The sequence below is a fragment of the Zea mays genome, chromosome 8 (genome assembly GCF_902167145.1).
Source record: "Zea mays cultivar B73 chromosome 8, Zm-B73-REFERENCE-NAM-5.0, whole genome shotgun sequence".
Lineage (NCBI taxonomy): Eukaryota > Viridiplantae > Streptophyta > Magnoliopsida > Poales > Poaceae > Zea > Zea mays.
This window is the reverse complement of record NC_050103.1, coordinates 115,526,135-115,537,624: the sequence shown is the minus strand read 5'-3', so window position 1 is coordinate 115,537,624 and position 11,490 is coordinate 115,526,135. Positions and strand designations below refer to the sequence as shown.

At 50.2% G+C, this 11,490-nt stretch overlaps 1 protein-coding gene across 4 annotated transcripts; it reads left to right on the top strand.

Moving 5' to 3' along the window:
- Positions 1-6,481: 6,481 nt before the first annotated feature.
- LOC100382211 (GDSL esterase/lipase) lies at positions 6,482-9,944 on the top strand. Of its 4 annotated transcripts, none has more exons than XM_020542222.1 (4): positions 6,488-6,839; positions 6,967-7,266; positions 7,408-7,735; positions 9,499-9,944. In XM_020542222.1, the coding sequence occupies exons 1-4, from the start codon at positions 6,584-6,586 to the stop codon at positions 9,599-9,601; spliced, it is 987 nt and encodes a 328-aa protein (XP_020397811.1). In that variant the 5' UTR covers positions 6,488-6,583; the 3' UTR covers positions 9,602-9,944. The 4 variants fall into 4 exon arrangements, with proteins under 4 accessions (NP_001168439.1, XP_020397811.1, XP_008655208.1 ...); XM_008656986.2 differs by having other exon boundaries at positions 6,967-7,334; positions 7,423-7,735; XM_008656985.2 differs by having other exon boundaries at positions 6,967-7,334.
- Positions 9,945-11,490: the final 1,546 nt, after the last annotated feature.

The window sequence follows — 11,490 nt, the reverse complement described above, 5'->3', positions numbered from 1 at the left end:
GTGCGCTGCTTCGAAAATCGCTGGATGTAGTCCCGGAGGGATTCTCCCGGCTGCTGGCGGCAGCTTCGGAGATCCCAGGAGTTCCCAGGGCGCACGTATGTGCCCTGGAAGTTGCCGGCGAAAGCTTTGACCAGGTCGTCCCAGTTGGAGATCTGCGCAGGAGGCAGATGCTCCAGCCAGGCTCAGGCGGCGTCAAAGAGGAACATGGGGAGGTTGCGGATGATGAGGTTGTCATCGTCCATTCCACCCAGCTGGCAGGCTAGCCGGTAGTCCACGAGCCACAGTTCCGGCCTTGTCTCCCCCGAGTACTTGGTGATGGTAGTCGGGGTTCGGAACCGGGTCGGGAACGGCGCCCGTCGTATGGCCCGGCTGAAAGCTTGCGAACCGGGTGGTTCGGGCGAGGGACTCCGATCCTCCCCGCTGTCGTAGCGCCCCCACGCCTGGGGTGGTAGCCTCGGCGCACCTTCTCGTCGAGGTGGGCTCGACGGTCGTGGCGGTGGTGCTCGTTGCCGAGGCGACCCGGGGCCGCAGGCGCTGTGTCCCGCGTGCGCTCGGTGTGGACCAAGGCTTCTCACATGAATCGGGTAGTCGCGGCGTGATGCTCCGGAGGGTACCCCTGCCTTCGGGAAGCAGAGCTTTCGGCCCGTCGGACCGCAACATCCTCCAGGAGATTCTTGAGCTCTCCCTGGATACGTCGCCCCTCAGTGGTGGATGGTTGCAGCATCGCTCGGAGTAGTATTGCTGCTGCAGCCAGGTTCTGGCCGACCCCACTGGAAGCCAGGGGCAGCCTTGCCCTGTCATCGTCGGCGATGCGGTGCCTAACATCCTGGGCCAGATGACGCGCTTCTCCGGCTGGTGCTCGGCCTGCCCCCTCCTGCCCGATAGTTTGCCGGAGCTGCACAAGTTGTCCTTCTTCCTCGTCGAGCCTGGCCTGCATCTCGCGGATTTGCTCGAGCTGTGCGTCCTGACCCCCCGCAGGGACTGGGACCATAGCTAGCTCCCAAAGGATGTCAACGTGAGGCGCAGGCCTAGGGGGATCACCGTCCTCCGGCATACCAAGATGGTTGCCTTCATCGAGACCCCCTAGATTGACGTGGAAGCATTCACGACTTGGGCCACAGTCCTCGTCGCCAAGGCTATGGCTACTATCGGAGCAATCGGAGAGGCAGTAGTCACATGCGGTCATGAAGTCCCTCATGGCACTGGGGTTATCGAGCCCAGAGAAATCCCAACCAGAGTCGGGCTCGTCATATTCCTCGGAACCCGAGGGCCCGTAGGTCGAGACGGCTGTCAGTCGGTCCCAGGTTGACCGCATATGATACCTCGGAAGGTTCGGATATGCCTTTATTAAAGCATCCACCGAAGCGGGGTCGCTTGGTGGGTCGAGGCTGAATCTAAAAGGCACAGGACGGGAAACGGACGGTACCTCTTGATCGACGGATGGTGACGAAGTCGCGTCGGGGATGGACTGCACCGTTATCTCGGGTATGAGACTAACGCCCAGCAAGTCCTTCGCGAGCGTGCTGGCATCGTCTGTCTGCTAGGTTGGCGTGTTGCGGGGAAACGACGCTCGTCTTCGTCTCAGACGCGAGGTCAACGCCCAACGTGTCCCCCGTTGGGGCGTCGGTGTCGTCGACTCGCTCGACAGCCGACGAGGCGCCGCCTCCTGCTTGGCCATGCCTGCCCCGCCTCCTCCTCCGTCGGCGGGGAAGGTGACGGGACAGACCCGGATGTTGCTCTTCCATCACGCGGGGAAGCCGTCGTCGATTCTGCCGCCGGCGGGCAGGCTGACGGCCGCCATTGTCGTTGTCGCGCGGCGGAGGAAGGAGTATCATGTCGTAGCTGCCGTCGAGGGACATGAACTCAAGACTCCCGAAACGGAGCACAGCCTCAGGTTGGAGAGGTTGCTGGAGACTACCCATCTGGAGCCTGACGGGAAGCTGTTTGTCAACATGCAGCAGACCCCTACCTGGTGCGCCAACTGTCGGCGTTTCGACCCCGGGGGGTCCCTGGACCGATGAGTAAATTGTCGCTGCGTGTCCCAACCCAGATGGTTTGGCGCGAGACGGAACACAAGGGGGAAACAGTAAGGGGAAACCACGGCCTCGTGTTGTCCTGCGCCCAGGGCGGATGCGCTTGCAGTAGGGGGTTACAAGCGTTCGCGTGGGAGAGAGAGAGAGAGAGCGAGAGCCTTGTGCGCCAGCCCGTTCTCCCGCGTGGCCACCCTCTCGTACGAGAGCCCTGGACCTTCCTTTTATAGATGTAAGGAGAGGGCCCAGGTGTACAATGGGGGGGTGTAGCAATGTGCTAACGTGTCTAGCAAAGGGGAGCCAGAGCCCTATGTACATGCCGTCGTGGCTGTCGGAGAGGTTTTGGCGCCCTGTTCATGTGATGTCGTGGCCGCCGGAGGAGCGCTTGAGCCCCGTGGAAGTACAGCTGTCAGGGCTGTCAGATCCTTGCTGACGTCTCCTTGCTTCCGTAAGGGGCTGAGAGCCACCATCGTCATGGAGCACGCGGGGTGCCATCATTACTTGTTTACCGGGGCGAGCCAGATGGGACGCTGGTCTTGTTCCCCGTAGCCTGAGCTAGCTAGGGGTAGGGTAATGATGGCCCCCCTGTGACGTGGTCGGTCCGAGCCCGAGGTCGGGCGAGGCGGAGGCTCCTCTGAGGTCGAGGCTGAGTCTGGGCCCGGGGGTCGGGCGAGGCGGAGACCGTCTTCCGGAGTCGAGGCTGAGTCCGAGCCCCGGGGGTCGGGCGAGGCGGAGACCATCGTCCGAGGTCGAGGTTGAGTCCGAGCCCTGGGGTCGGGCGAGGCGGAGACCGCCTTCCGGAGTTGAGGCTGAGTCCGAGCTTAGGGGTCGGGCGAGGCGGAGTCCGTCTTCTGAGGTCGAGGTTGAGTCCGAGCTCAGGGGTCGGGCGAGGCGGAGTCCGTCTTCCGAGGTCGAGGCTGAGTCCGAGCTCAGGGGTCGGGCGAGGCGGAGTCCGTCTTCCGAGGTCGAGGCTGAGTCCGAGCTCAGGGGTCGGGCGAGGCGGAGTCCGTCTTCCGAGGTCGAGGTTGAGTCCGAGCCCTGGGGTCGGGCGAGGCGGAGCTTCCTATGGCGCCTGAGGCCGATCTTGGCGGCTGTCAGCCACACCCTGACGGGTGGCACAGCAGTCGGAGCAGCGCAGGCGGCGCTGTTTTCGTGCCAGGTCGGCTAGTGGAGGGGCGAAGTGACTGCGGTCACTTCAGCCTTGTGGACTGAGGAGCGTGCGTCAGGATAAGGTGTCAGGCTATCCTTGCATTGAATGCTCATGCGATACGGTCGGTTGGCGTAGCGATCTGGCCAAGGTTGCTTCTCCGCGAAGCCTGCCCGAGCCGGGCCTCGGGCGAGTCGAAGGTGCGTCCGTTGCTTGAGGAGACCCTCGGGCGAGGCGTGAATCTGCCTTGGTCTACTGTTCCTGCTCGAGGCTGGGCTCAGGAGAGACGAGATCGTGTCCCTTGAGTGGACGGAGCCTTGACCGGAATCGCGCTCATCAGGCCTTTGCAGCTTTGTGCTGATGGGGGTTACCAGCTGAGATTAGGAGTCTTGGGGGTACCCCTAATTATGGTCCCCGACACGTTTCTAAACCCAAACTAGATTGTTTTGCTCTTTTGCATAGGTCAGTTGCTAATGCCTCGTCTTCCTCCTCTGGGGTAGATCGGGCACGGCGACTACGTGCATCGTTGAGGAACGGTGCTGGAGATCGGTCGTCCGCGGTGAAGGTCACCATGGCGGTGAAGGTCGTCTGCGGCAGGGCTTGTCCCCGATGATGAAGACGACATCCAGGCAGATGCTGCTGCCTTGCTCGGTATCGATCTAACCTCTGCTCCGGTCGATCTAAGCTCTACTCCAGGCGACGGTAGTGGAGGGCCTGCGACGGCCACCGACACTCCGGTCAGCTCCACCAGTACCGATGGTGGTACTGGTACCTCATCTATTGGTAAGCATAAATCTAGTGTCTGGGTTGATTTTGATGAGATCTTTGAGAAAGTGAATGGGTCCAATGTTCGAACTGCTGCTATTTGTAGGATGTGTCAGACTCGATTATCTGCTAGATCTTCTGCTGGTACTGGGCATTTGCTTAGACACCAAAAAGCTTGTAGGAAGAAGGTTGATGACGCTGCTAGGGTTTAGTGTCGGCTTGCTTCCAATCCTGATGGTTCTCTACACAATTGGGAATATGATACTATTGTTGTTCGAACTGAGTTGTGTCGTCTGATTGCTAGGCTTGACCTTCCATTAGGTATAGGTGAGACACAGGCCTGGGAGGATTATATTGCCCATGCTCATAACCCCAGGTTTACCAAAGTTTCTAGACATACCACCACTAGAGATCTTGGCAAGCTTTTCACTGAACGACGTAATGTGCTAATCAATTCTGTGTTGCCTGCTACTTCTTCGGTTGCATTAACCTCAGATATTCGGTTGCATTAGTGTTGTGTGTCATTATGTTAATACTGATTGGTAATTACAGAAAAGGGGGATTGGTCTTATGCTTATTGAGGTTAGACATACTAGTCAAAATATTGCTGAAAGGATTGCTGTTGTTGTTGAGGAGTTTTGTCTGGTTGACAAGATTTTCTCTGTCACTTTAGACAATGCTTCTTCAAATTCAAAGGTTATGGATACATTGACACCTTTGTTTGCTGGTTATTTAGGTCCTGATCCTTCACCTGAATCTCAGGATCCTAATAGGCGTAACTACACTCTTATGCATAAACGTTGTGCTTGTCATATCATTAATCTTATTGTTAAATCTAGAATGAAGAGACTGAAACCTTTTTTTTGGAAGGTTTTAGAACTGCAATTAATTTCTTAAATGCATCTAATTCTAGAATTGCAACATTTAAAGAGTACTGCAAAGCAAGGGGTGTTAGACCCAGAAAATTTGACTTGGATATGAATGTTAGATGGAATTCTACTTATTTGATGCTTAAACACTTGGTCCCATACAAGACTGTTTTTCTATCTTCCTCAATTCACATTATGAGTCACAATTGTTGCCTCCTAATCATTGGTATGTTGCTGAGAAGATTTTAGAGTTTCTAGAACTCTACTATGACTCTATTGTTGTTCTGTCTGGTGTTTATTATCCAACCAGTCCACTAGTTCTTCACCATATTCTGGAAATTGCATCTCATTTGAAAGCATGTGAAAGAGATGTGAATCTTAGAACTATTGTGTTTCCAATGCAACTTAAATTCCTTAAGTACTGGAGTGACATACCTATGCTATATTCATATGCATTCATTCTGGACCCTAGAGCTAAGATGAGAGGTTTCTTTAATGTGTTGCATTTACTTGGTGACTGCATTGGGTTTGGGTACAGTACCTATTATGCCGACGTCAAAAATAAATTGTATAAAATGTTTACTCAATATCAGACTAAGTTTGGTGCAGTTAGGGCTCAAAGGGATGCTCAGCCTGCAATTCATATAGGTAAAAAAGCAAGCTTGGGGAAGAATATTTGGAGATCCAAGTTCAGGTGTTGCTGGTCCTCTCCCTATCTCTACCCCTTCTGCTTCATCTTCCTCTGCTATTTGTGAGCTCTCAGCATACTTAGACAGTGACAATGCCACTTCTTATGAGGATGATTTTGATATACTTCTCTGGTGGCGTGACCACAAGCTAACATATCCAGTCTTGTCCATAATGACAAGGGATATCATGTTTGTTCCTGTGTTTACTGTCTCTTTAGAGTCTTGTTTCAGTTTGACAGGTAGGATAATTGAGGAGTGACGACGACGCTTTTTGCCTGAGAATGTGGAGATGCTGACTTGCTTAAAAGATTGGGAATTAGGAGAAAAGAGAGAGCAACATGTTGTTGACAACCCAAAGTTTGAGGACTCATTCCAGAACTTATTCCTTGACGAAGATGAACCTGTTGTTGCTTTGTGATTTTGGTATTTATTACTTAGTTCTAGACTCTGGTGTGGTGATCTGTTATGTGGTTTGTCATTGTGAGAGAGAGATTTTGTATTGTAATCTTCATCTGTAACCGATATAAACTTAGTGACTAAACTTTGAGCTGGCTGCACTCTTTTTTCCTTTTCTAGGGTTTCTCAAAAGGGTGAGTTTTACCTAGAAAGATTTTTAATGAGGCAGCATTGCACACAACAGCTCATTTATTATATTTTCTATATTTTTCTGTTGCTATTTTTCCGGTGTGATTAAACATGTCGGGCTTCGTGCTCGCACGGCCTGTTTTTTATACCATGCCCAGCGGGCCAGTCCAGCACGAAAACTAGCCCAAAAGGCTTTGTCTGGGCCAACGTTCAAGCACGGCCCGTGAAACACGACTTACCGTGCCGGTCCGTTTGCTGTTGGGCCATGCTGGACCGGGCCTGTTTCGGGTCGTGCCAGGTCGACATGTTGGCCATCTATAGTATCGGCCACGGCCAGTAGCCCAAAACCAACTATATATAATATAGCCCATCAGCGGATCAGCCCATTAGGTAGCAGTTCCGAGTCACACACTCACACCCGGCGCTGCCGCTGCAAGCTAAGCAACAAATTGATCAGTCAGTCACACCCTGTTCTACTACGACGACGACATTGGCTTCATGGAGCCGCCACTCGTCCTCCTCCTCTCATACCTTGTCTTTTACGGCACTGGCGCCGCCGCCGCCGCAGCCGCATCACCCCCACGGTTTAACTCCATCTTCAGCTTCGGCAACTCGTACGCGGACACTGGAAACTTCGTCCTGCAGTGCGCCGGCCTCCCCTCCGTCCCCTTCAACCAGTCCCCCTACGGCGAGACCTTCTTCCGACGCCCCACCGGCCGCGCCTCCGATGGCCGCCTGATCATCGACTTCATCGGTACACCATTTAATTACCACTAGCTGCTCCTTCTGTCCTTCATCTAAACTATCCATTTATCCATATACGTCCGTCCTTGTTTCGATCCTTTAATTTCTGCACGCGCGCGCGCGTGCAATGCAAGCAGCGGAGGCGCTCGGAGTCCCTCTCCTCCCGCCGTTCCTGTCGTCGAGGCAGCCGCCCCAGGACATGAGCCGCGGCGCCAACTTCGCCATCGTGGGCGGGACGGCGCTGGACGTGGGGTTCTTCCTCCGGCGCAACGCCGCCAGCGTGCCGCCGTTCCGGAGCTCCCTGCGCGTGCAGATCGGGTGGTTCCGCCGGCTGAAGAAGCGGTTGCTCTGCAACGCCAACGCCACCGCGCCGACAAGGTCGCTGTTCGTCGTGGGCGAGCTGGGCAGCAACGACTACGCCTACATCCTCGCCGGCGGTAAGAGCCTACGGGAGGCCAAGTCCTTCGTCCCGGAGGTCGTGAAAGCCATCTGCACAGGCATCGAGGTATATATACAAATGCATGTCTCGGTTAATTTCGTTCGTTTGCCATTGCATGCATCCACTTGTTGCCGAACAGCATCTGCACATGCAGAGGCTGGTGGAAGAGGGGGCGAGATACGTAGTGGTGTCGGGGACGCTGCCGGCGGGGTGCCTACCGATGGCGCTGACCAAGTACGGAGCGGAAGAGAAGCAGCTGCAGGCGGGCACGAGAGGGAAGAACGCGACGGAGTACTACGACCGGCGGACGGGGTGCTTGCGGCGGCTCAACGGGCTGGCGGAGTACCACAACTGGATGCTGCGGGAGGCCGTCGGCCGCTTGCGCCGAAAGTACCCGACCACCAAGCTCGTCTTCGCCGACTTCTACCGGCCGGTGGCGCGGCTCCTCCGGCGGCCCGCCAAGTTCGGTGAGTATGCACGTTTCGCTACTGTAAAAGTGGAGTACGTAGAGTATGCATGAATCTAACCAGCGTATGCGTATCGATCGTTGACAACTACGTATGCTGCATGAGTCCGTAAAGCTAGCTAATTAAGGTACGCGCGCGCGGGTAGATAATTAATTGTATGGATTAAGTAACCAAGTCAAACATGTACACCATCAACATTTAACAGCTAGCGTACGTACTTATTAATGCGCTTCCAAGAGTTTTGAAGTCTTCGAAAACTTTGGAATCTTGAAGGTACGCTAATCCATGCACGTACGTACGTATCTTAATTGAGCACCAACAACAGCAAATGCAAAGAAGCATCTGCAGGTAACAGTATGATATTCGGCACAACCAGATTCTTCACGCTAAGCTTGTTGATCTAATGTTATCGAGAATTTGTCGAGCGCAGCAGCCACTCGGCAAAGTACTTTCTTCTGGATTTCCGGTAGTGATGCATGCAAATAGTAGTGTCTTTTTTATTTCTTCATTTTCCACATATGAGTTGATATTCTGTCCACTTTAAATTATACTAGTTAGTCGCTCGTATATTTCTACGATTTTTATATATCATATAGGTAGACTCCTCTCAAATAAGATATTTATTCAAACATATATATATATATATATTATTTTTAAATTATTAATATATATATTTATTTACAATATTTCTTCTTTTTATAACAAACAACAGGCATGAACCTAGGGTTATACACCATTTTTATTTAGATATTCCGTATGCCGCGCTCGCTGGAGGAGGCGATGCACGAAGAAATAACTCCAAGCTTAAATATAGTAGAGATTTTGACTTATAAAAATAAATTTGCCATATGTAGTTCTAGATATATGCATAATGCATGACTAGAAAAGCTAAAACCATTTATCTATCAGTTTTTCTAATGGTCAGATGTCTGATTTCTATCTTCTATTCAAGATATACCTTTATCATATATATATAGTTTCCAGACATCCCCTCCTCGATCCCCTCCGATTGCAAATAGGGCTGGACAAAAAACTTCTAGCTCGTTAACTCGCTCGACTCGACTCGTTTATAATTTGTAACGAGTTGACCTTGTATTTCAACTCGTTACGATAACGAGCCAGCTAGCTGGCTCGCGAGCTAACTCGCGAGCCAAACGAGTTGGAGTAATTAGTCAAATCACAATAATCTCTGATCTAAAATAGTCAATCTTGTACTCTATTATAGTTAATCTTGTTCTTTGTTGAGTGTGGAATCATAAGTTGCAAACTCTATTCTTTTTTCTAAATCGATCTCCTTCTTTTCTTTTGCTACATATTTTTATATCCGTTCATAAACACTAGACATGATATTATCGAGCTGGCTCGCGAGCTAAACGAGCCAACTCGAGTCGAACCGAGTTAGATCTTTAGCTCGTTAACCTAACGAGTCGAGACGAGCCAGCTCAAGTCGAGTCGAGTTGAGGCAGCTCGATATCCACCCCTAATTGTAAAGGGCATTCGAGTTTTCAAACAAACCCTAAAAGATTATAGAGTTTGATGATATACAAACTTTATTCTATCTGGGAATAATGGTGGTGTGGGAGTACATGTATGTATAGTTTGTGTGGCTGTGTGTGCAAACTTGTGACTCACTCTTACATATGGATCGTTCACTCGAAGCAAAGTTTAGAACATGGTGTGTCAATGGTACCTAGTAGCATGGCTGCCGATGAATTGCCATTGTGCTGACTTTGGTTTTTTGGTTTTAATTTGGCACTTGGCAGGGTTCACCGAGGAGCCCATCCGGGCGTGCTGCGGCGGAGGCGGGCCATACAACTACAACCCAGGGGCAGCCTGTGGCTCACCTGGCGCGACCGTTTGCCGTGACCCGTCTGCGCATGTGCACTGGGACGGCATCCACCTGACCGAGGCCGCCTACAAGTACATCGCCGACGGCTGGCTGAGTGGGCTCTACGCCTATCCTCCCGTCCTGGACCTTCTGCAATAGCTTAATCCAAATCTTGTTTCACTCGTCAACAGTGTCAGAGTAGTCGTGCACGATCTTTTGTTGTTTTCTTTTTTGTTCTTACCAAAACATATAGGTGACACATGATCTTGAGATGCATGGGAGAGTTGGTGTTGACTGAAGTTTACGAGTGATGATTAGACCCGTGATTTGCAAAAAAAAAAAATTACCCAATTCTCAACACGATCACACGGTTCTCAAGCATGATAACCATTCAGTATCGAAGATGGAGCAGATTCTGCGATTAAGCTAGACTGAATGGCGCTATTCTGGTTCTCATTATTAATTCATGGATACAGGACACAACGTGAATCATTTCTTCGAGGAAGTCGTCAGGGAAGTCCCCTATCTAATTATCTAAGTGTCTGTGCGTTGCGACGGTATCTGTACACTTAAGGTAGACCTTGCTCAAATGAAATTAATGTTATCTCACTACATGGGCGCAACACTGGTGTACCAGTATACATGTCCAAATAAAACGTAAAAACACGACTTCTAGTGGCTATGTGGATGTGAACGTAGGTTTAGAGCCAACAGTTGTGCATAATGTTTTTTATTTTTATTATTTAAACCCCACATCCATATAAAAAGTTGTAGATGAGACCGAGAATTTATCCACATTGTCGGTACATAGCTACGGTTTCTATATATCATCATGTGCGGTTATATTTTAAATTTTCTAATTATTAGTTCATATATTAGTTATATCTCTCTTAATTTAATGCAATCATACAAGTGTTGCTATGGTAGACACCGTTTACTTACCTTGAGAGGCCGTTGGTTCAATACCCACTCTCACTTAATTTTTTTGTTGCATGCCTTGAATTTTGATGTAGACGCAAACACGTGCGAGGAGGACTGGCACTACACAGCTGCTTTGCCGAGTGTTTGAAGCACGTAAGCGCATTGACGCAGGGCCGTTCCTGAGCTACTTAAAATAGGGGTTCTTAGTTATAATATAAACACTATTCATCACCTAGGGTGATGGATCGACCCAACGGTCCATCACTCAGACCGTCCTGGCGCGCGCCTGTGAGGCTTCGGCCCGCCCGGCTCAGCCCCACCCGGCTCGCGTCCGTACGACTCGTTTCCTAGTCACTTTAAGTTATTCCAATCAACACTAAGTCTTTCTATTAAATATTAAGTCATTTTTAGAAAACATTAAGTTATTTATTGTATTCAGCTATTTTATGTGGGTTTTTTCAGATATTTCTTATGTCATTGGTTCAGTCATTCCAGAAAATATTAAGTCCTTCTAGCGTCCAGACATCATTTAAGTTATTCTAGGTAACTTTAAGTCATTCCAAAGTCTAGGTAACATAAATATTAAGTTATTTTAGAATTTCAGGTAACATTAAGTCATTCTTGAGTCTATACATTAAGTCATTCTAGTAAACATCTAGGCAACACTAAGCCATTTTTAGTTTTCTGGCATTTTTCATGTTTTCTCAGACATTTTTTGGTTTTTAAGTCAGTCATTTCTGTTTTTCAGGGAAACATCAAGTATTTTTAGGGAAACATTAAGTCATTTTTTAGTCATTCTCCATGTGCATATATTGTTGGTTTTTCAGTCATTCTAAAGTCATTCTTTGTTTTTCAGTCATTTTCATATTGATAAAGTCTAGATAACATTAAGTCATTATTTGTTTTTCAGTCATTTTTCATATTTGTTGGGTCGGGCGAGCGGGGTGGGCGGCTCGGTCGGCAGCCAAGCTGAGAGCACCTAGAGGGGGGGGTGAATAGGTGATCC

What these genes read in the sequence shown, in the direction of transcription:
- LOC100382211 (XM_008656985.2), top strand. Translation starts at nt 6,584, where the DNA reads ATGGAGCCGCCACTCGTCCTCCTCCTCTCATACCTTGTCTTTTACGGC. An exon ending in CCTGATCATCGACTTCATCG is followed by an intron (nt 6,840 to 6,966) that starts GTACACCATTTA and finishes CAATGCAAGCAG; the next exon opens with CGGAGGCGCTCGGAGTCCCT. An exon ending in CCATCTGCACAGGCATCGAG is followed by an intron (nt 7,335 to 7,407) that starts GTATATATACAA and finishes GTTGCCGAACAG; the next exon opens with CATCTGCACATGCAGAGGCT.